Here is a 25,651-nt window from a genome sequence, read left to right on the forward strand (position 1 = left end):
GTTATGTACAGTATATTATTAATTAATTTATTTTTTTAACCACTTAACGGGCAAATTCTTTTCCCAAAAACAGCTCCGAAATTGTCGGGTTTTTTATGATTGAATTAGGTCAAGAACATCTAGTTAAAACTTATTCAACACAATTTTATGAAAGAAAATCTTTTTTTTTCTGTTTTTTTTTTCTATTTTGAAACATAGGGCCTGATTCAGAGCCGGACGCAATTAGCGCTCGCTCGTCCAGAAAATAGGGGTGGCTATTCAAATGAACCGTTCGCTGTTTGCGGTCTGTTCACGCCTCTAGGTCTGAACGAGCGTACAAAACTTGCGGTCGTTTTTTGGGAAACTACGCCCCCTGGCCGCTCGCATCCTACGTCCTGTCCGCTATTTATTAGATTAATCGAGTACATCGAACAGGGTATGAACTGCTCGCTATTCTTGTGGTTGGCTTTTGCTACCACAATTTTGCGAGCAGTTCTGGCTTAAAAAAAACCCAGTGACGTGGTCAATGACGCTGCTGTTTTAAATATGCACACCCATAAAACGCCCGTTTTGACCTTTAAGCACGCCTGCGATCGGATCTCCACTCCCCATTTTCAAGCACCTTCCCCTGTTACCACCCACATACGCCTCTTTCTGTCACTCAAATTAGCAGGCATTCGCTATTTTGCGAGCACATGAATTTCGGCCGCACTGACTGGTTCACGCATGCGTATAACGATCCATACGAATGCGCAGTTGGGCAAACATCGCTCAGAGCGAACGAGCTGCCGCTTACGAGTGGCTCTGAATCAGGCCCATAGTACACTGTATACCATAAAATAGCTATTTTTTTTCAAATTCATGAACTTGAACTTTAAACACTTTTAAACTATTTAAGACTTATATAAAACTCATGTAACAGTAGTTTTCAGTGTAATGGAACATTTAGACATTTTTTTCAGTATGAAAGTCTTTGAAACAAGGCACAGCACAAAGTCCAACGTCGCACTCTATGCAGTAGAATCGTGTCTCTTTGCATATTTTTTTTGCCACTTTCATCTCTCTTAGAGCAGCAAACAGCACATTTTCTGGCTGCATTGTCTTTTTCTGTAGTAGGGACATACTCTGGGAAGTGCCTCTCTGTTAGCTGTAAGCGGTTTGGGCTAGGTGGTGGCCGGCCACGTTTTGTTGTGCAGGTCTCTGCTGTGTGGTGATTCTCTATTAGCTCCAGTCTAAATTATAGTTGGGTTTTACCACCTTCATTTTTTTTAAACAGGATGTAAACATTCCAAATTGCTTGGTCTAATAGGTGGGTAAATATTTTGATATAAAATTTCTTACCCCTTTTACGGCTTATGGGATAATTAGTAATGTGCTGGTCTGCACGGTCTTCCCCACCTATTGTCAAATTATAATCAATAACAGCCTGTGGTTTGATTTTGGTTGTGTAGGATTTTTCAGTTTCTACAAGTTCTATGTTGTGGACTGTAGATAAGATACAGACATCTTTTTTTTATCTCTCCACCTCATCACACACACTTTTCCCCGTTGAAAGCCTACAATATCTCCCTTTTGCAGTTTTTTCTTCTTCAGTGCTTCAGGGGCATCTTTTCAGGTCAGTCCGATAGGTCAGCAATATATCGGCCAATAGAGGGGATGTATAAAAATTGTCTGTTGTGAAGCAATATCCCTTATTGAGTAAGGGTTTCAATAGACTCATTACTATTTGCACAGATAATGGTAAACCTTGGTATTTTCTACTTCAGGGTCCATAGGGGGTCCACAGGGTTGACCTTGGGGTATAGGTTGGGAACCAAATCCGGGCACCACGCAGTTAAAGCTTTTAGCTCCCAGGATGCACTTGGGTCCACTCTCCCTATAACCCCACCCCCAGCCAGAGGCACCTCAGTTTAAGTTGGTGCCCGGCCGGAATCGGGTCACCGTTTAGTGCAGTGGGGAGCTGATTAGCAGCCCCTAAGCTTTATTTTTTCTGAAGGACAGAGTTTTTTATTTTTCCTTTGGATTCTTCAGAGCGGTAGCGTCAGACTGTCCATAGGACGTCTAAGCTGCCGCTCCGTCACCCCGCTGGTGCTGAGACGCCAGTACAGATCTGGGGATCTCAGCGGGACCCCAGAGTCTGTACTAGCCGGACTCTGCGGGCACCCAGGACTGCTGCCGGATCCACGGGGAGCAGGTAAGGCGCGGGTCACCGCTTGCGGTGATCCGCGCATTTGAAATGCAGTCCTGTGCCTCCGGTCTCTGGGGACAGACCGGAGGCGCCGGCAGTGGCAGCGGGCCCCCCATACCCCGTGTGTCCACTAGACCACCAGGGACTTAGTGTTCGGTGCAGGGAGCCGGCGTCCCGGGGGTTAATAGCCGGCCAGGGGAGACAGCCTTCCCTGTTACAGCGGCTCCTCCCCTCAGCTCAGCGCGCCTTTCAGTATCCATAGTCTGGCGTCGCTGAGCTGCTTCCTCCGCGGGCCACGCTTCTTCTGAGGTCTCCAGCGGCCATTTTCTCTGTGGTGCAGCAGAAATCTCTGGAGATGGCAGTGAGTCCAGTCCCCCTGCGTACCTCACCATCAGGTCAGTGTACACAGCGCTGTAGCCTTCCCAGACACTGAATCTGGGTAAGTTGCATGCAGTGTAATAGTGCAGTATATTATATGACATGTTTATGTATATATGTGTATATCTGCATGGTATGTGACTTATGCTAGTGCTGACTGTACTTTATTCTCTCACCTGTCAGTGTATATCTATCCCTTTCCTTATCTGCCCTAATACAACTGTACTTGGGGTGGTTCTGAGACCTCACATTTATATACTTGTTAATATTTGTGAGGTTTGTCACATACTGTTGCGTGCTGCACGTTGCCATATTTTGAGTGGAACTGTGTGTTGCATATGCTGAAAATGGGTCCCTGCAGCTAATTTTTGGCATCAGTCAGGACCAGTATAGCGCTGCTTAATATTTCCGCCAAGAGGGTTGGTCAGATATGTCTGACCAGGAGATAGAGCGTTATACTGCACCCATTTTTACTATCCTGCAAGCCATGTGCTGCAGGTGTTAGTGCGGAGGATTTAACTCTTAAAGGGTTCTGTATGTGGCATCATCGGGTGCCGGTCCCTTTCACGACCCCCTTGGGCGGTTTGTTTTCTCGGGATCCTCTTAATTGCGGATCGCCGGGCGGGCCCCATTGTTGTACCTCACTTGGGGTTACTTCACCATACTGCCCTTTTCATCTCAGGGTATCTCGCAGTTTCTTGCACTCTTCCCCTGTGACACAGACTACCGCTCCCTACAGGGGTTTTTTCGAGTATATGAATTCCCCCTGGTGCCACAATAGTCTGTCATGCCCCTTGCAGGGATTACCACAACAGCCACCCTGGGTGGAAGTCGTTTTTCTATGAAACGCAAATTGGCGTGGTGGACGCCCTGTGCTTACTTCCCACTTGGCTCTACCGTGAACTGGATACTGTTTTGGGCTCTTTCCCTCTTACACGGGGGGGAAGCCTATCTCAAGTATTTTTATCCCTGTTTTAGGGCTGGTAGCAGGTCCATTCTGGTTAGAGTGAATGTTGACCTGCACCTGTATCATACACCCTCAGTATTACGTGCCTTCTGGGTCCCTGTTGCTGACTAGCGGGTGGATCGCAGGGCGGGACTCTGGCTGTTGCCAGATATGAGGTATTACAACAGTGTTTGGTCTCCTGTCCCAAATTCCCTGAGGGTCATCATGAGCCCCTCCTGGGGTGGATGGGCGTGTTACTCGTCGGATTACAGACGTTACTACGCATCCCATTCCTGCGTGGTCGGATACTTCTGATCCGTAGGTGGTAACTCTGCCTGAAATCAGTATACTCGCTTTCAGGGGTTGTTACCCATCCTACCATGGCGATAGCATGGTTGGTTAATACTATTGCATACTGAGCTGATGCATTTGTAATGTTTTTCCCCTCCAACACGTCTGGGGTTCAAGTGTATTTGGTCGCTCACGTAATATATGCAGTTGTGATAGGTGGACATGCCTATATTGGATACCAGCTCCAAACTTTCAGAGTTCCGGCTGTGACGGTATCCTCCGTAATACCCTATGGCTGCGCTCTGGGAATGCAGAGGTGCAGATACCATCTATAGGGTATATCTGACCTTGACAGTGGCAGTACAAATTTCCCGCCGTCAGCTATGCTCACTACCGGGCCTCAGACTATTAAGTCTTTTTGTCCTCTGGGTCAGCCTAAAGGTCTGTTTCTTCATAGACTGTCGGCCTTTACAAGGGCCGACATATCCAGTTCCGAGCAAGCCTGGACTGCCAGCCGATCCTGCTTCTGAACCAACGGATATATCGTCAGCCTGACGAGACAGGCCTACCACTGGGAGATGGCGATTTCTCAGTTTGCCCGGTACTAGTGTCTAGTTGCCGCGGCTACGTGGGTAGGAGGGTACGCCCTCTCTTTGCTCAGGCGGCCTATTTCCATGTGATGGTACGCAGGCCCTTATTCGGAACAGGGCCTTACAAATCCAGAAAGCTATACAGTTGTTGCGGTAAGCGGAGCTAATTGGGCCATCCCCACTTTCTCAGCGAGGGACTGGTTGTTCTGCTTTCTTTCTGGTGCGGTGGCTGAATGGTCCTCTTTGGCCTATTCTCTGTCTCAATTCCCCGAACCAGTTCCTAAAGCTACCTGGGTTCAGGAAGCAATCCCTATGCTCCATCATACTATGTTTGGAACCCGGGGACTTTATGGTATCACTGGATATACAGGACGCGTGCCTACGGGTACTTACAGAGACCTTACCTCAGCATGGACTGAGGTTTGCTGTATCACAGCACTTACGATTTTTCGGGCTCTGCCTGTTGGGACTGATCTCAGCCCCACAGGGGTTTACCAGCGTTTTGGATTTTCTGACAGTTCTTCTGTTCAGTATATCCCAATGCTCTTGTACCTGGATGGCCTCCTGCTCTTAGCAGGATCACCGGGGTACTTTACAGCCGGGTCTGGTTGACTGTGGGTTCTTCAGGGTGCAGACGTTTAATCAAGGGGAAAAAAGTCCTCCCTGCATCCCTCTCTGGGTATTCTTCACCTAGGAGCCCTACTGGATTCTCAAAATCTGAGAATTCTTCTGGCTTAAGACGGCATCTCCACTCTTCCATTAGGAGTACATGGATGTCTGCGCAGTCGCCATATGTCTTTACACTCTGGGATGCATGGTCCACTATTCAGTGTCTGCCTTTGGAAGGGTGGAATGGGCTCAGTTCCATTCCAGGCCTTTCCATAATTGACTTATCTCCAGATGGAACGAGTTTTTTCTGTCGGATCACTGTTCAAACGATGATGCTCTCCCCGGAGGCAAGTCGGTCCCTTTTCGGGTGACTATGGCCATCTCGTCCAGGGTATTCTTTGCTAAGGACAGTGTCTGGTTCGCATCCATTTCAGTGCAATTGGATGTCTGTCGATTCCACCCTGTCAATTAACTTGTTGGAACTTTAGCCTGTCTTGGGCTTCACTCTGGCATAGCCCTTGTTTCCAGGTGAACCTGAAAAAGTTCAGTCCGACAGGGTCAGAACAGTGGCTTCCTTTTTAGCAATACTGTTCGTTGGGTGGCAATGTCAGGTATGTCATACATTCGGGCATTGTCTGAGGGTCTCCTCCCGACCATCTCGACAGTGTTCATTTCGGGTGCTCTCCATTGGGAAGCGGGAGTCCTCAGCCGTTACGACGTGCATCCCGGGGACTAGTCTCTTCCCCAAGAGAGGTTTCATCTCCTGGTGAGCAGGGGGGGGGGCCCTCCTGAGGTGACACTCATGGCCTTCTGACTCTATCACACTATGGTGTTACAGTCCAACTCTGGGGATTCTGAAGCAACCTTCAGTGACTCTTTGTCGGTGAAGGGGTTCTTCCAATTTGCGTACCTGTGTTCTCCAGTCTCCATTCTTCCTCGAGGGAAGTGTTTCAATAGAGACAGAGATGCTTTCCTGCTGGTGGCTCCTGATTGCCCCAGATGTCAGGGGTACTTGGTTTTTCGGAGTCTCTCCATCAATACTCCATTCCTGATGCTTCGCTACCCAGACCTGTTGTCTCAGGGTCCTGGGGTTTGCCTTGGACCTGGGTCATTTGTCTTTGACTACGTCCCTATAGTGGTCTTACGGCTTCCATGGCTTTGTCATCGTTGGAATGATTGGAGCACATGGATCAGCTTTTGCTGGGACCTACCACAATCTGTGGCAGCCATAATTCTTATGGTATTATACCTATCAATACGATCCTCTGGTGTCCAGGATTTCCAGATATTCTGGCATTCCTTCCGGCTGGCTTGGGTTTCTCCCTCGGCCTGGCCTTCCTGACAGTGCAGATCTCTACACTGTCAGTATGATTAGGTTATGGAATTGCTCTGCTCTGATATCCAGTTCATCCTTTGGAGTGTTTTCTGGATTATGCCTCCATTTGTCCTCCCTAGGGTCTCCTTGGGAGTTAGGAGTGGTTCTTCGTTAACTCCGGGGAAAGTTAATGGAACCGCTGGTTGTAATAGCCATTACATGGTCTATTGCTTTGGCTTTCTCTCTTTCTATCAGGGAGTTTATATCAACCAGGTGAGTGTCGGAATTGGGAGCGTTCTCATGTGGCTCCCTCTTCTGGAGGGCATCTTGTTAGGGTGTGAGTTGCTCTCACCCTGTGTTTCTTCTTAGTGATTTTCAGGTTCCATATTATTCTGGAACTTATGGTGCGGCCATTCAGTCCCCAGTCCTCTCGGCTGGTGTGGCCTCATTGACTGTGGTCCGGCCTCTGTGGATTTATGTGATCCATTCAAGTTCCTGACGGAAATCGGACTCCTTATTGGTGGTCTGAGATTTCTGGTTTTAACAGGAAAGGATGGCCGGCCTATGGCCATATGTTGGCTGGACGGCCTCGTATGTCTTCTTCAGGGGCCTACCCATGGGTAGGCCTTTCTGTTGTTGCTGCTTGTTTTTTTCTCAGGCCATGTAACCCTCGTGGGTGGCTCGCGGTGGCGCCTTGGCTGGTTTGCCTTGCTAGGTGGCCACCTGGTCTTCTGTCTACACCTTTTTAAGGTTCTAGGCATTGTTTTCCTTTGCCTCTCAGGATGCTTCCTTTTTGGCGGCGGATTCTCCTCTCAGCACAGGAGCGTCCCCTCCCTTGGTTGAACTGCTTTGGGACATCCCCAAGGTCAACCCTGTGGACCCCCTATGGACCCTGAAGTAGAAAACAAGAGATATGGTAAGAACTTACCTTTGTTATCTCTGTTTCTACGAAGTCCATAGGGTCCACATGGCGCCCGCCCTGACGCACCTGGCTTCAAATGGGCTGTGTGACTGGTCACCGGTTTTCCGTCTCCCATTTCTGTGAGTATGGTTATCGAGTGTTTCAGTTTTCTCTCTTTTTTTCTCCTCCTCCGGCCTTTGGCTACTTACAAACTGAGGTGCCTCTGGCTGGGGGTGGGGTTATAGGGAGAGTGGACCCAAGTGCATCCTGGGAGCTAAAAGCTTTAACTGCGTGGTGCCCGGATTTGGTTCCCAACCTATACCCCAAGGTCAACCCTGTGGACCCTATGGACTTCGTAGAAACAGAGATAACAAAGGTAAGTTCTTACCATATCTCTTGTTATGTGTCCACTATAGTCCCTTTGCCTGTATATATAATGCTGGTGCCAAATGTATCCTGATTTTGCTTCACACAGCATGTACATTTTTATTCCAAATCTGGATATTTAACTTGGAATATACTGCTTCCACCCCAGTCTGCCTTTGTACAGCAGTAGACTTTCAGCAATGGAGATGTCTCTGTCACAGCTATAGACACTTGAGGCTCCTGGGAAGAGTCATTCTTACTAGAAAATATAAACTGAGGTGGTTTTAGGAATGACTTTTTCATGAAATATCACTGACACGAAAAAAAAGTAAATAGAAGAACAAGAATTCAAGAACAAAAGCTATATGGCAAAGTTCCACATTAAATCTCAATAACACAAAGTTCATGACATGCACTAACAGGTGCAGGGGAATGCCCCTGTGAGAAACAAAGTTCAAAGTACACATTGAACTGGTGTGGGGTGGAACCCCGAGTTCAACACAAGGCTAGGGCCTCAGGATAGAATGGAGGTCAATAACAGGGTTGAGCCCTGTAGCGTGACGGAGGTCCGGAACAATGTTGATCCCTGAGATGTAACAAGATCCGGAATGAGGTTAAGCCCTGAGATGTAATGAGGATCCGGAACAGGGTTGAGCCCTGAGACGTGATGAGGGTCCGGAATGCGGTTGAGCCCTGAGACGTGATGAGGGTCCAGAACTGGGTTGAGCCCTGAGATGTGACGAGGGTCCGGAACAGGGTTGAGCCCTGAGATGTGATGAGGGTCCGGAACATGGTTGAGTCCTGCGATGTGATGAAGGCCTGGAGCAGGGTTGAGCCCTGCGGCAGGATGAAGGTCCGGAGCAGGGTTGAGCCCTGCGGGGTAATGAAGGTCCGGAGTGGGGTTGAGCCCTGAGGCATAATGCGGTCCTGGTAGGATAGACTGTAACAGTGCAGTTGACAACTGTAGAAGAAGTAACCCCAGTGTCCGTATGAGTCAATAATAACAAGTAAACCAAATAGTGTAGCGTAGAATGGAATAGCAATAATAGAGCAGGATAACAACGGAAAAACAGTGGCAATGCTGAGCTCTGTAGTGCAGCTGATAACATGTATCAGAACTTGAACCGGAACACGAGCAGGAATGTAGCGAGGTCCACAGCATACACCAGGCACAGCGGGGATCTGGCAGAGTTTAAGGAAGACCTGAAAGTAACGTTGCACAGACATAGTTGAGGCATATGAGGCATAGTTAGTAACAGGGGTTTATACTAGAGGTCTGTGATCCATAGGAAGTTCAGAACATGTGACCCAAATAGAATCAGGTTTGGAATAATAAGCAATCAAGGAATCCAACAACCTGACGACACCTAAGAAACAGATGATCACTTTAACACTCTGTACACTGGATGTGATGAGCGCCAGTAACAAGGATAGATCCTCCAATGACCACAGTGGAACTTTCGGCAAGTGTTGTCTTTATGTACTGAAATAGTTAAAGTCCTGACAGTCTCGTTCTGGGGTCAGTAGTTCAGAAAACCTCTTGGACAAGTAGGACTAAACAAGCCATATTTTCTGGTGTTTGGGGTTGGGATGGGCTTTTTCTTCAGCCTGATTATCTACAAAATGTAGGAATTTTTTCAGTAAGATAAACCATCTGTGGGACATTATTGATGCAAAAAAATGGTGTCGCCAGGGCATTCCTCTTAGACCAGTACCACTCCAGCAGAGGTTTTTGTATCAAGCCTTGCAGCACTAGCAGAGATAAGAATACCAGTATTTCTGCAGCCCTTGTTGGGACCCAATCATTGCTTCTTGAAAACTGGCGTGGTGTTGCACCGTTCAGCATACCGATTTGTTTCCACAGTAATCAATTCGACCAAGTGTAGGTCAAAAAACAATTTGAAATATCCCAGAATTCCACTTTCTATTGTCACTTGGTGTTCACCCATGAAGGGAAATTGTGGTGGCGCTGGAGCACAGTTTTGCGCGTCTAGAGCGCAAAATTGGCGCCCCTCCTCTTGATCTTGCTCTTCGTGAGTGGCATCCAAAAGTAGTTATTCTTCATCACTGGAATACATGTCACTTCCAGAATCAGAATCTGTATCACTGGTGGACATCGCTGCACTCTTATTGTAGATGATACATGGATAATGGTTTTCACCGTACTTTGATGATCACAGTTTTTATAACTTTTTTATAATTGTGTCAGTCACTGTAATATCTAACAATTGTATCCTTATCTCAATCACTGATGTCTATCTCTCTCTCTCCTCAGCTACACTATCACAGGACTCTCAACAATATGGCCCTCATTCAGAGCCGTACGCTCTGAGCAGAGCGCACGCTCTGAATGAGGGCCGCCCTCCATAATTATGGAGCGTCCTCCTGGACGCTCGTATAGCTGTGGGTCATCACCCACAGCCTATACGAGTGTGCAGTTTGATGGCCGCAATGGTCGTGACCATCGCGACCATCGAAACTGCGAGCCGGAGCCTGCGGTTGAGGTTTTCAACCGCAAGGCCCGGAGTGATTTTGGCTCTATCAGAGCCAAAATCACTCCCACTGACATCACTAGTGATGTCAGTGGGCCGGCTTCTGACGGTAGGCGTTCCCTTGGGAACGCCCCCGTCAGGAGGCACGCCCCCGGCACGCCCACCAAAGGGGGCGTGCTGTCAATCAACATCGACAGCACGCCCCGTTTGATCAGACACAACGAGCGAAGGACTTTCCTTCGCTCGTCGCGTCTGGCGCATGCGCACGACGGAGCTCCCGCCGTCGTGCGCATGCACAGTGCACAACATCGACCCACTTGTGAGCGGACAGCCGCTTGCGAGTGGGTCTGAATCAGGCCCTATGTCACCAATATCATGAGGTGAATAATCCTCATAGGTTTGTCCACCCCTGTTGCTGGGAAGATATGGAGAGGTAGGAGTGAACAATCCTTAGGATTGCCCACCCCTGTTGTTTGGAAGAGAAGAAGGAGGAGAAGTGTGTGTAGGTATGAATTGGGCATACTTCAGGGGCCATCATACAGTATGATCTGTGTGGGTCAAGGATGAGCAGTACACACTTCAGGGGCCAGCATATGATCTGTGTCAGTCAGGAATGAGCAGCACACTTCAAGAGCACCAAATATTCTGTAAGCAGGGGAGAAGGGATGGATCGGGGATAAATCACTGTAACCTGCCAATGGCCGTCCTTCTCTTTTTTAGAGCGGCCTCCTGGCTGCTCGCATAGCTGTGGGTGACCACCCACAGCTTATGCGAGTGGCCAAATAGATGGTCGCGATGGTCAAGACCATTGCGACCATCGGCTTGCGATGAGACCCTTGTGGTAGGGTCTCGTTGCCGTAAGCCCTGGAGTGCTTTTGGCTCTATCAGAGCCGAGAGCACTCCCACTGACATCACTTGTGATGTCAGTGGGGCCGGCCCCAGATGGTAGGGGTCTGAATCAGGGTCTGAATCAGGCCCAGAGTTTCCAGTCACTGAATTTCCCCGGCAGTGCAGCATCATGGTTACACAGGAGCACAGGCTTCATTCATTCTAATAACCCGGCGTCTGTGAGGAGCAGCGCCAGGTCTAAACCAGGGGGGGGCAGCAGCTGTGTATGTGTTCATTACCCCGGCATCTGCGAGTAGCCACGCTGGGGTTACACAGGAGCACAGGCTCCATTCAGTCTTATAACCCGGCGTCTGCGTGGAGCAGCGCCAGGTCTAATCAGGGGGCCAGCGGCTATATATTCATTACCACAGGAGCACAGGCTCCTTTCATAGCAACAGCCCGGCATCTGCAAGGAGCAGCGCCGAGCTGATCAGTGAAGACGGGAGCGAGTGGCTGGGAGGGAGCAGGCAGAGGCTGCACGGGGCTTACATAGGAGCAGAGGCTCCATTTAGTTCACTAACCCGGCATCTGCCAGGAGCAGCACCGGGTGTGTGCGTAGAGGGGAGCAGGCGCCAGGCTGGCTGATCCCTGTGCCCAGCAGTGATCAGCAGAAACGATTAGAAAATGTAGTTGCAGAGGGACCGTGGAGGTCCCTCTGGGGCTGGTGGCTGCAGGAACATTCTCCTCCAACAGCCACCCACAGGGCATTTCTGACTAGTTGTATCAGATCAGATACGACCAAGTCAGGGAAAGCCCAGTCTGGTATGGTCGTATCTGATACGACCGTGCCAGGCAAGTGGTTAAAAAAAATGTCCAATGCATGTTGACTTATTGTCTACTCCACCTCTTATGTCTAGATATTGTCTTATTAAATTGCTCTTTTAGCTCAAAGTAATTGTGTATCCATTTTTTGCATATTTATATATATTAATAGGTGATAGTATTGCTGCACAAAATGATAGGTGCTGTGAAATTCTAGTATGCACCTTTTTTGCACAATGCACTGATATAAACAATTATTTTTATCATTGTTTTAGATACTTAAGGGTATATTGTTGCATTTACTAATGTATACATAAACATGGTGCACTTTAAAAGCATTAAGAAAAGTCTATTATGTACTACTTTTTTTGCATGATGCACTCTATGGTATGAATGTACTATAATTTTCGAATACACAAAATACCAAAGATTATTAGAGTTTTATCACATTTTTTGCACATTAGCACATATTGCACTTTGAAATAATTACCTTATTACATGGAATTGAATATTCCTTTTTGTATACACATAAAATATATAAGACATTGGGCGCTCAAATGCAGATTTAATTATTGTATGTTTCCGTCAGCAACAGATCTCCAGTGTTGCACTTCTGATTGAGCCGACACCTTTATTGCTGGGGAGTGCTGTATACAGGTAGCTCACCATCTATACAGGTTTTCTTTCCCATTGGTCTCTGGGCCTGATTCAGATCCGGTCGCAAGCACTGAGCGCTCGCAACCGGGTCGATAGTGGCCGGCTCCGTTGTCCGCATGCGCGAGACCCGGCTAGCGACGGGAAATCCGTCGATCCGGGTCTCGCAACAAAGGGGGCGAGCTGTCGGTGTTAAGTGACAGCTCGCCCCCTTTGGTGGATGGACCGGGGGGTGGCTGCCCAAACAGAGGCGTTCCCATGTGAACGCCTGCCATTTGGGGGCGGCCCCACTGACATCATGAGTGATGTTAGTGGACAGATTCCGGCTCTGTTAGAGCCGAAATCTCTCTGGGACTTGCGGCCACGACACCCTACCACAACGGTCTCATCGCAAGCCCGATGGTCGCGATGGTCTTGACCATCGCGACCATCATCCTGGCCGCTCGCTATAGCTGTGGGTGGTCACCCACAGCTATGCGAGCTTCCAGGAGGCCGCACAAAAAAAAAATGCCCTGATTCAGAGCGAGTGCTCTTTCAGAGCATCCGGCTCTGAATCAGGGCCTCTATACACTAATTTGTGTATACAATTATACAATTATTTTTTATAAATCAGTGTAAGAGTTTCTACCTCTTTTGGTGCTGCAATTTTCCATCTCCATATATATATTTATGTATATATAAGGGTGTGTGCTATCTACCCTATATAAGGGCGTTATACATATTGAGGTGTGATATTATTTTATATCAATACAACTCTGAATTCTATCTGGCTGTATACTGTTGATTGAAAAAGATTTTATGTATAATAAATATTTTTATATTAATGGTGGCCTTTGGGCCTTCTTTGGGTGTATTCTTGGTGCAAGGGTTTATTTTTAGATATTTATCTCCTTAAGAAGATAAGGAGTTTTTCTTCATATTAAGAAAATCCAATTGTATGGGAGAAAAGCCACACTGAAGTTTTTAGTATACATAAAGTGCACAAGTCGGCCGTAGGATCCATCTCTTCTAAGAATTTATAATACTGCAAATTGGATTACGAGCTTATTTTATATTGGACTTTTTTTAATATATTTAATTGAAGTGAACAATTCGTTATTTGTTTTCTTTGGGGCACATCTTCTATACTACTCTATAAAATATTGTGTTCTAGCCCCTACTAACAGGGGGATTGTTTTAGAAGTTTTGTAGCCATTTATTATATACTAATAAAGCTGAGCGCAGGTTAAGGGCATTTCTTTGTGTGTTTATATATATATATATATATATATATAAATATCCCCACTGTCATATTTCTGCATTTACCCCTGAACCTGTTTCACCTCTCCAGTCATACGGACTTTAGAGGTGATATAGTTGTATATGTATGTATATTTCAGAGTGCATTTACAATACAGAAAGCATATTTTACACTAACAGAACAGATGTAAGTAATATTCTGCATGAGGCCGAGAGTGTCTCTCACCAATGAGGAGAAAGACCCATCATTGTCAGACCGAGATTGCATCCCAACCTTTCAGATGGTCAAAGAGTGGCAGTTGAGTCTTAGGGGGTCTATTTACTAAGCCTTGGATGGAGATAAAGTACCAGGCAATCAGCTCCTAACTGCCATGTCACAGGCTGTGTTTGAAAAATGGCAGTTAGGAGCTGATTGGCTGGTACTTTATCTCCATCCACTTTATCTCTCTCCAAAGCTTAGTAAATAGACCCCATAAAGTGGAGGAGGTGTGGCCAGTGCTTTGTGGGTGTGGCCAGTAACATGTAGGAGTGTACATTCCTTCACTATCAGCCCCAATGTCTCCCTAAATACATATAAGCAGAAAAATTGCATAATTTTGTGAGGAAAATACAAACACAATTTTATTACTTCTGATTTATGGATGACCATGTGGCCAGCTGGGTGACTGATCATCATGCTGTCATTATGATTGGCCTAGTTTTATGTGGAAGCCTGGGGCTGTAGTCCCATCTGCCGAATTGTTAATCTGGGCCTGCTTGTCCCACTCTATGATTTCCAGCCTAGTAGTAAGGGCTGATGTAATATATACATATGCAGAGCTGGAGCTACCACTGTACCCAGCAGCCGCACACAGAGAAGGCACCAATCATTATTCACAGGGCCATAGCTAGCGTAGTGTGGCCGGTGCCATCGCACAGGGCACCACAGGTCAAGGGGCGCTGTTTGGGCCTGTCAAATTTCTGTTTATTATCATTCTTGCTTATAGCTTCCTCTTATTTCATCCCCAGCATCTCCTGGCCTTTCCTATCTCTTCCCTTGCCCTTCCCCATGAAGCCATGGCCCTTTTTTGGGTGCATTTTGTCCCTTTGAAAAATGAGGGGGGCACCAATGCTCTTTCTGGCACAGGGCACCAAAAAGTCTAGTTACGGCTCTGATTATTCATCACACATCTGCCTGGCACAGTGACTACACGTTACTCACCATAGACAGGGTCACAGAGGCTTGTTCTTGTGGTTTCTCTGTCTGTATTTGCACTGTGTAATCACCGCTGTCTGTTATATGGAGATCTGAGATCAGTAATGAGCCATTAGGTAAAGGCCTGGCCCGAGGGAAGTACTGAGGCCCAGGAATTAGTGAGGGAGTAACATCAGGAATATATGTGAGGATTTGATCCCCAGCACTGGTGTTTAGTCCTTTATACCAAGTGACAGACACAATACTCCCAGTGATCTCAGTAACACTCAGGGTGACAGATTCCTGGATCACTGGATACTGAGGGATCAGCTGAATATTAATCATCCCACTAGTCAAATCCATCCACAGACTGAGGAGAGCTGAAAGAGAAACAAACATATATCAGGTAATAGAATGCTTGCCTACCCTCCCAAATTCCGCGGGAGCCTCCCGAATTGAGGTGGGAGCTCCCGCTACCCCGCAAACTAGATGTAATCCCCCGCTTTCCTCACAGCGCTGCAGAAAGTCCGGACTGCGCATGCGCGAGTCCAGATGTAGACGCAGGGTCAGGGAGTCCGTTTACTACAGAGAGATCCCTCCTGGGTCCACCCCTGCACAGAGCAGCTGACTCACCAGCCAAAGTTCACACAGACTACTGGGAGAGACTGATGCTCCCAGCATTCTCTGCCCAGCCATTCCCGAGGAGGACACATGGAGGAGTAGCTGATGCTGAGCTGTCTGAGCCCGAGGAGGACACATGGAGGAGGAGCTGATGCTGAGCTGTCTGAGCCCGAGGAGGACACATGGATGAGGAGCTGATGCTGAGCTGTCTGAGCCCGAGGAGGACACATGGAGGAGGAGCTGATGCTGAGCTGTCTGAGCCCGAGGAGGACACATGGAGGAGGAGCTGATGCTGAGCTGTCTGAGCCCGAGGAGGACACATGGAGGAGGAGCTGATGCTGAGCTGTCTGAGCCCGAGGAGCTGTGTGTGAGTGTTTCACAATTCAGAGGTTGAGCCCAAAAAATCTCCTTTATATCTGTTGTGGTCAGTGTCAGTGCTGCAGGAGAGGTGAGGTGAGGGGAATGTGTGTGTGTGTGCATGTTTGTGGGTGGTGGAATCTATTAATGTGAATGTTTATGTGTGTGTGGGGGATCTGATAATGTTAATGTGGTAGGGGGAGATCTAGTAATGTCAGTGTGGCAGAGAAGAGACATATTAATGTCAGTGGGGGGGCTAGGGTGTCAGCATATAGTAAGATGTGTTATTATATTTGTGTGGTCATCTATTGAAGAATTTTAATTAGAATCGTTGTGGGGGAACAGATTCTTATTTTGTCCACATTTCCTTTTGCAAGGCCCTCTTATGCCCGTGTCTATGGGAATGTACTGACATAGGGCCTAATTCAGAGCCACTCGTAAGCGGCAGCTCGTTCGCTCCGAGCGATGTTTGCCCAACTGCGCATGCGTACGGATTGCTATACGCGTGCGCGAACCAGTCAGTGCGGTCAAAATTCATGTGTTCGCAAAATAGCGAATGCCTGCTATTTTGAGTGACAGAATGAGGCGTATGTGGGTGGTAACAGGGGAAGGTGCTTGAAAACGGGGAGTGGAAATCCGATCGCAGGCGTGCTTAAAGGTCAAAACGGGCGTTTTAAGGGAGTGCATAATTAATCCAGCAGCGTCATTGACCACGTCACTTGTTTTTTTTTAACTCAGAACTGCTCGCAAAATAGTGGTTGAAAAAACCAACCACAAGAATAGCGAGCAGTTCATACGCTGGTCGATGTACTCGATTAATCTAATAAATAGCGGACATGACGTATGGTGCGAGCGGCCAGGGGGCGTATTTTTCAAATTTACGTTCGCATGTTTTGCTCGCTCGTTCAGACTTAGAAGCGTGAACAGTCCGCAAAGTGCGAACGGTTCATTTGAATAGCCACCCCTTTTTAGAAAACGAACGACCGCAAATAGCCAATGGCTCTGAATGAGGGCCATAATTTGCCTCCATGTCAGTAATACAGAATATTTTGGTATCACATGCCAAGTATTTACATAAAGTAATTGTAATTTAATTTGGTCCAGAACACACCCAATTGGCAACAGATACGCCCATAGGTGGATCTAGACACGCCTTTTGGGTGGTGTCAGACATCTAGCGCCGCACTTTTTACTATAGTGTGTAATCTCCCTGAAACTACTTTTCAAAAGTAGGCAAATATGGGTAATAGGACAAAGTCAGATGTTACCAAGGCTTGTACAAATACAATATAATATAATACTGCATGATTACATTTGTTGATAAATAAGGACATTTCAGAGTGATTTATACAGTTATGTTGTTATTAGCCTTGTGTCATTGTATAATGCCAAAGGTTTAATACAGGGAAGGGAATTCCTAGTGACTGGCTAGAAGTAATTGATTGTCTACTGCTTTTAGTGATATATTTTTGATGCTATATAACCACATGTAGGGGCTGAGTTGGGTACAATGCTGATGTTTTTTTGCGACTGTGCATCCGTCTAAATCCCTAAAGTTGCACCGCGTATGCGTCACTTGGTCTCTGGGCCTGATTCAGAGCTGAACGCTCTGACCAGAGCGCTCACTCTCAATCAGGGCCCTCCTCCCTCAACTTGGAGCGGCCTCCTGACCACCCACAGCATATGCGAGCGTCCATGATGATGGTCGCAATGGTCTTGACCATCGCAACCATCGGGCTTGCTACGGAGACCCTGCAGTAGGGTCTCGCTGCCGCAAGCCCTGGAGTGATTTTGGTTCTATCAGAGCCAAAATCACTCCCACTGACATCACTAATGATGTCAGTGGGGCCGGCTTCAGACGGTAGGCGTTCCCATGGGAAGCCCATCGCTCGCCGGGTCTCACGCATGCGCACGATGGAGCTCCCTCCGTCGTGCGCATGCGCAGTAGGGCACAATCGACCCGCTTGTGAGCGTCCTGCGCTCGTGAGCGGGTCTGAATCAGGCCCTCTGTGCAGTGTGCACAGAGATGCAGGATAAATTGAGATGCATAGACTCTGGAAAATGATAGGTGTTCCTGGGCGGTGACTGGGAGGTGGCTATGCAGATGCACAAAGATCTTCCATCTGATAGGCATGTTATGGGAGCATTGGCGTATCTATAATGGATGCAGGGTGTGCGCTGCACACAGGTCCCGGGGTGCAGGGGGGCCCACACTGAACATCTTGCACTCATATAAAAATTATATTTACCTCTCCAGAGGAGTACCACGTTGACCAGTTCTATAGAATTTAATCACCAGGAAAATGACGCTGTGGACATTTTCCCAGTGATTTGCACATATTCAGTAAAGATGTCCCCAGAAATAAGTCACGGACGCCATGTTCCCGGAGACCTGCGCATGTGCAGTAGACTCAGGCACAAAGCCACAGTCTACTGCTCTGCTGAAGAGGAGAGGGCCCATAAGGCTGCACACAGGCCCCTGTATGGGAGTTTTGCGGGCATGTTGCAGGGGTGTACTCTGGTCCTGATTCAGAGATGGATGCTGTTAGCATCCTTGGATGCAGCAGCGGCGCTACCACTAGGCAGCTGTAGAGAGCTACCACAGGTGTCGTCACCTAAGGAGGCCACTGTTGAGGCCGCCTATCAAGCAAATGAGGGATTTCTCTGAAACAGACTCCTTTTTTCGATGATGCCTACGACTGCCACAGGTCTTATTAGCTGGGACCGACACTATCTCCTCATTTCTTCCCTGCTTTTGGCCTCAATGGCAATTTCATGTGTTCTGTGAAAAAGCCAGCACAGCTTCTGATTCTGGTCCCCTGCTCAATTTGTGCTACAGTAGCTTTTCTGTGTGATAGGACCAGACAGGCTAGCCTTCATCCCACATGCGCATTAATAAGCCTTGGCGCATATGACCATGTTGCTGGTTTACTGTCTGTCCTTCCTTGGACCACTTCTGGTAAGTTCTAAGCACTGCATACTGGAAGAGCTGCCGTTTTAGAAATGCTCTGACCTAGTCGTCTAAACATCACAATTTGACGCTTGTCAAAGTTACTGAGATTCTAACGCTTGTCCATTTTTCCTACTTCAAAGTTCGGGGTCTATTCTGATCATTTTTATGCCCGATATGTAAAAGGGTGATGCTTTTCCTAGCAAGACACGGCTACTAAAAGCATTGCCCTTTTAAATATTGGGCATAGTCATAAATATGATCAGAAACACCCGGATTTACAACCAGACACTTTGTAAATAAACCCCATCAACTTCAAGAACTGACGGCTCACTTGTTGCCTAATATACTCCACCCATTGACAGGTACCATTGTAACAAGATAATTAATGTTATTCACCTGTAAGGTTATGGCTGATATATATAAATGTGTGTGTGTGCAGATATGTCTGTGCAGCTGTATATATGTGTCTGTACAATAGTGTCGGTGTAAAAAAAAATATATAAATTTATATATGTGTGTGTTTGTGAAACTTTTTGTGTAGCTGTATATATGTGTCTGTGTATATATGTGTCTTTAACTGTTGGCATGCATATAGGTTGTGCACCTGCACACCCCTTAGCACCGGAGAGCTCAGCAACACCAAAAGACCCGGAAGACCACGGAAAACAACTGTGGTGGATGACAGAAGAATTATTTCCCGGTGCGTTCTTTCTTTTTAAGAATGTTCCAAACAGTTGATTTGGCCACACCTAATGTTTTTGCTATCTCTCTGATGGGTTTGTTTTAATTTTTCAGCCTAATGATGGCTTGCTTCACTGATAGTGTCAGCTCTTTGGATCTCATATTGAGAGTCGACAGCAACTGATTCCAAATGCAAATGTCACACCGAGAATCAACTCCAGACCTTTTACCTGCTTAACTGATAATGAAATAACAAGGGAATAGCCCACACCTGTCCATGAAATAGCTTTTGAGTTGATAGTCCCATTACTTTTGGCCCCTTAAAAAGTGGGAGGCACATATAGAAACCGTTGTCATTCCTACACCGTTCACCTGATTTGGATGTAATTACCCTCAATTAAATCTGAAAGGCTGCAGTTAAAGCACATCTTGTTTGTTTCATTTCAAAGCCATTGTGGTGGTGAATAGAGGCCAAAATATGAAAATTCTGTCAATGTCCCTATGCACCTGACTGTATCTGCGCTGGGAAACCATTTCAGTGATGTATCACGATAACTGGAATAGGGGTTATGACAACTATATTAATACCAAAGATGGAGAACTAATTGTACTTATGGACCACCAATCCACCATGCAGATGTGCCTGGGATTTGTACAGAGATGCCCACAAACAGTCCCTGACCAAAAGAGGGCCACAAAGTGCTTGCGAGAGCATGGGTTTCACTAGCCAACCCCCGATACGTCCAATAATCATTCACCAACTGTCAACTGTCCCATCACCACTCTAATCTCACTTGCCTCCATCTAATATCTTAATTCTAGTAATGATACTTAATTTAAGTTCAGTCTTTACTTGAACCACTGCTGTGTGAACTTTCATGCTGAATTTCCTGCCTCTCCTAAGAGAGAGGCTTTATATTTTATTTTACAATTCCAATTCCAACTTTCCCATGCACTCTGGCCCAAGATCTCTGATCCCATTGTGTACTGTGATCTATAGTTCTACTCTTCCTCCACGCCTGCCCTGCTGAGATAGCTTTCCAGATCAATGAATAGTATATACAGGGCAGTGCAAATATAATTTCAATCTCATTAGATGGAGAAGGTTGAGTTCCCTCATACAGTTTAACACTGGAGATGTTTTCTGAGTCTTCAGTATTCACTCTCCAGAAGCCACCTTCTCCACTTTCTTCTGTAAAAGTTTATGTGAAGAAATGGAAGGTACAGATCACTACAGTGAGTAATCAGAGGTGGATGGGGGTTTTAAATTAAAAATGGCAAAGAAATGCTGATTTCAGAAGAGTGGAGATAGCTACTCCAACATTGTAACACAGCTACAGCCCTGGAATGTTGTCTGGTTTGTAAGTGCCTTAAAATGTTCATACTTGATCACTGAATTTGTAATATCGATTTGAGAGTGCAATTTTTGCGACAGAGAAAACTAATGTCGTGCCCATTTTTTCACCTAGGGTATGTGCACTCCCAATTCCTGCGGTATTCAATTTTAAAAAATCGGGTGCAAATATTTTTATGAAAACATACCCATGCAAAAATTAGAAAAAATCAGTCTGTCACCCCCAAAAATAAAATAAAATATAAAAAACAAACTTTTTCTTGTCAAACATTTTCTTGTTTAATTTTGTACGCATAAAACAAATAAAAATTCTAAAAAAAAGTGATTTCGGGGTAATTTTAGGTCAATAAAAAAATTAATATGTAAAAAATTCTAAAAAAACATTTTAGGTTAGATTCAAATGAAAACACAAATTTATATAAAACATAAAAAAATACCGGCACTCACTTTGTTGCAGAGCCTTCCAAATGCTTGCTGGGGTGCTCACCTTGGGGTGTGGTATCCCTCCACATATATATACAAGAGATAAGTGGCATTCCCAGTCCAAATACTCAGAGAAAAAACAGTGCTTTACTGTACTGTTTTTGCTCTGAGTATTTGGACTGGGAGTGACAGTTATTTCTTGTGTATATATATATATATATATATATATATATATATATATATATATATAAGCAAAAAGGTCCACATTCACGTTTTTGTATCACCATTGCTGGGGTCACAGACTCGAACGGGCATAGTAGCTCCAAAAGCATAGAAACATATTGAGCGCACTCACCAGACTTGTAGTTGTAGAAAAAGGATTTTATTAACAGAAAGCCATCATAAGTAGTCGACGTTTCAGTCCTCCCTTGGACTTTTGTCTTGACACAGTGGTAGATTGCATTAGTTTAAAATATACTCTATATTTTACGTTGAATTAATATATTATCTTACTACCACGGTTACATCTGTGCACATCTATACTTGATTTATGTTTAAATATTTATTTGTACATGTGAGGATGCATGTGTACATCAAGGCATGCATGTACCCACATGTATATATTTAATTTATTTGTATCTGTTTATTGTTTAAGTTCTATTAGTGTGTATTTTTAATTTTTGTATATATTTTTATATATTTTTTTATTGTTGATTTTCTTATTGTTGATCTTGTATTTTTTTTCATTTTTTTTATTTTTTTCATTTTTTCTTTTTGCACATAGGAGATGTGTGTGGTGTTTATATTTTTTTCTCTCTGTTTTTGTGATATTGTTACTATAGGATGGAATATACCAATGTGTTTACTCAGGCTTTAATATTTTTCCATTGTAGACGTATGTGTAGAGTTTCCATTTATCTCTTCTTGGTATTGACAGCATGGATGGAATCTAACACTGTGTCTATTCAGGCTCCAATAATCTGTCTTCCTCTACATTAATGTACTATAGCGATTAAGTCTATTAAATGTTCGTTTTTATCCAAAGAATGAATGGTTAACCGTGTCCCTCCCTGTGAGTAGATATGCAGATTAACTTTGAGTTACTTTAGTCAGTATAGAGTGCGCTATGCCCCGATCGTTTACCATGTATACATGGCAACCTATGGAACGCACCCAGACTGATGGTGACAGACTCTAGTGTAGGGAACTTCAGGCCTGACAGGGAACATGTGACCAGGGGTTGGTCTGTGACCACTTCTGCCGGGATGCGTAGTTGGGCAACCCGGGGGATTGCAAGCAGTTGGGGACACACACGTGTGTGTGTGTTAGTGTACCGGAGTCCCACGTTGCCCATGAGTGGAGATAGCGGAGTGTGGTGTTCATTTGAACCTGGTAAGCGCACGTCTTTTTGTCATATGCTCGCTGTTTAGTTGGATGTTGTATCTAAGGTTGACTATTTAATGTTTCTAGGCTATCAATGATTGTGTGGCAATGTCATCGTTAGCACTTATGTTTGTGATATAATATATATTTCTTTATGTGATTGTGCACACTTCATTGATATTCAACTGTATAGGTATCCATGATGCACACTCGCTGGGACAATTGTGTAACATAGCCCTGATTGGGTTTTGCGTTGCAGCATTTGGAGTTCTGTGATACTCCTAGCTTTTTCTTTTGGAATGCTAATATGTGTACATATATATACACATAATCTTCTTGTCCAGTCGTGTATGTGTTAATGTGGTTGGTCTTTTGTGCAGATTTTGTATGGAGCCTGATAGACTGTGTCACTGTGTCTTGTATTTTCTATTTATCTATTGGTAATTTGAGTTTTCAATTTATATTGATTATATCTTTGTTGTTTCATTTTTAGATGTAATATGAAATATGCACACATGGTGCATTTTTGCAATTTGTTGCCGGTCTTGAAAAAGGTTCATATTCGAACCGAAACGTCGACAAATTATTTATATGGCAATCGTTTGGACAAATTATGCTGAATAAATTGTGTCATTTTTGGATTACATATTGAATGACTTCTTGGAGACTGGATATTGTGTGGATATTAATTGGATCAGTTTAAAATTTGATCTTGGATAGCAACCCACCGATGAATTATTCTTGATGTGAGTGCAGGATTCGATTGTATATATATATATATATATATATATATATATAAAATGATGATTTATTTGAAGCCATTTTTAGTTTTGACAAACAATAATTACATGGAATTGTTGGACTAATTAAGCTAATTGGAAACTTTCCACAATTAGTCATGGGGGAGTGTCTTAGAGGCACGTCCTGACAATATTTCCGAAAAATAAAGATTTTAGAAATAAGATTTGGTTTGGAGGTGTTGAAATAGAATTTGATAAAAATCACGCACCCTAATGGATAGGAAAAACCTTATGGCTGCAGGTAAAACCCATCGCTGCTGTGTTTTTCAAAATTACGGTTGCAATTGGATATGCCCCAATGTGAGTAATGACTAGGACCATTGACAACATCTGTCTGTCACTCGTCATTTCACCACCAGTTTGAAAGTGTCACTTAACACAAGGAGTTAATTTTGAATTACTCCAAGGACTTATGTGCTAATAATTTCTTAATTAGTGCCAGAAAAACTAGCACTTTATTTCAGTGATGATAAGATTATGGCCTGATTCAGAGGTGGACACTGATGCAGACGTAAGGACTGAGACGCCCACTCGCAGTATCGTACAATGCTGCATTACTGGCTGGTGCATCTTTAGACACACCATCGGTCTCACCTTGAAACTTGCACCAGCCCTTTGTCAGGGTAATTTTTCCATTGGTGTACTGCCTCCCATTTAAGCAGCTGTATGTCTGAGTATAGCCGCTTTCACCTGCAACACTCGCATAGCATGCTACCTCTGCGTGCGCCGGATTTGGCACCCCTCTGTTACCTCCTGATCTCTGTCTACGAATGCCCCATACTGCCTATACACTTCCCTGTGCATGCACTGGAATCTGTACTGTGTCATCTTAGTCAGACCCTGTACAATAACCTCTTAATCATTATCATTTTTTTTTCACATGAGGCTGCCTGTTTAAACAGTATCTCAAAGGGGGGACAATTAAAGAAATGATAATCTGGAATGATCTTGGTGTTATTACCATCACCTTACACGTGTTCTGGGAAACGTCACCTGTAAAATGAGTCCCCCTATCACTTTTAATAATTCTAGGGATATAGTATCTGCATACAGGTTCCTGCAATTAAATCTTGTTATTAATAGCTACTGCTCTAAATAATGCCTGGACCCCTGGGTTGGACAGTATTCCAAGTATTTGACCTTAGCCTGGCATGGCTGCCGTTTATCCTTAGCAACCTTGTGTCCTGTGGGTGGGAGATAAAGCACAACAGTTTAATATCATTTAAACATGACCTAAATACAACAATAAATCATCCACATTTTACATTAGAACAGATCCATTGGCAGATTGAAAAGATTGTAAACAGTCATATAAGGCCTCGGAGAAGATACTGGGGTTGCCTATGAACCCATGGGAAACCTGTGTTCATGTGTGGTGTTCTTTACTTTGCAGTACTTACTTATGTGTCCCACTTGGTTGCAGTTAAAACATGTTTTTGAGTGGGCTGGATGAAAATATTGTTGTGGGATTTGAGCAAGAGGGAAAGGTGGTGGGTATGGGTAAGGATATTGAAGGAAAGGATTTTGTGGGGGGTATGGAGTTTGTGGGTAGTATGGGACTTGTGGTAGTGCGCGATAAGTGGGATAAGGCTGTGCGTGCAGTGGTGTAGGATTGGTGAGGACGTGTAACTGTTCAGGTGTAGGTGTGTGTGGGTGCAGGTGTGTCTGCTGGCTGTGATGTTACCTTCATTCCTTCCAGAGCTTGGATACTGACAGCCATTAGTTTTTCGCTCTGGGTCTCTCTCTTCTTTGGGATGTTTTTATCATGTTCTATGGCAGATTCTATGAGGGTATCTATTGTGACTCCCCTCCACCCAGGTTGTGAGGTCTGAACCCGGGTCTTTAGATTTTCTTTAAGACCATCCATGAGTATAGTGACAATCATTCCCCTGTGGTGAGTGCTATCTTTAATATCCTCTAACCCAGTGTACTGGGTGATAGCCTGCAGAGCCCGGTCGCAATAATCTTCTGCAGATTCACTCTCCTTTTGCTTTATAGTGAAAATTTTGTTCCAGTTAACTACTACTGGAAAATATGTACCCAATTGAGTTATGATGCGGGAAATATTATCTTGGTTTACTTGGTCTGTTAAGGGAACGTCACCATCCAATACACAATCCGTGACAAATTTTGTCACGTCGGTATTACGTGGTAGACAGGCCCTTAACACCACACGCCAATCTTTATTAGTTGGCTCATGAGAACTACCCAAATTACTCAAAAATCTTTGACATTTGGCTAGTTCCTTTTTGGGATTGTGGAAATCATTTATGATGGAATTTAGTACTGCTCTTGTCCAAGGACAAT

The 25,651-nt window shown here is 45.2% G+C and overlaps 1 protein-coding gene across 1 annotated transcript; it reads right to left on the reverse strand.

The window, feature by feature from the left end:
- Positions 1 to 14,784: 14,784 nt before the first annotated feature.
- Positions 14,785 to 20,264, reverse strand: LOC148436257 (cell adhesion molecule CEACAM4-like). The gene is made up of 2 exons (XM_088465120.1): positions 20,183 to 20,264; positions 14,785 to 15,152 (listed from the first exon to the last, which is right to left on the reverse strand). The coding sequence occupies exons 1-2, from the start codon at positions 20,262 to 20,264 to the stop codon at positions 14,785 to 14,787; spliced, it is 450 nt and encodes a 149-aa protein (XP_088321246.1).
- Between the last annotated feature and the right edge of the window lie 5,387 nt (positions 20,265 to 25,651).

This window comes from Taudactylus pleione, unplaced genomic scaffold (genome assembly GCF_031769625.1).
Source record: "Taudactylus pleione unplaced genomic scaffold, aTauple2 ptg001862l, whole genome shotgun sequence".
NCBI classification, from domain to species: domain Eukaryota; kingdom Metazoa; phylum Chordata; class Amphibia; order Anura; family Myobatrachidae; genus Taudactylus; species Taudactylus pleione.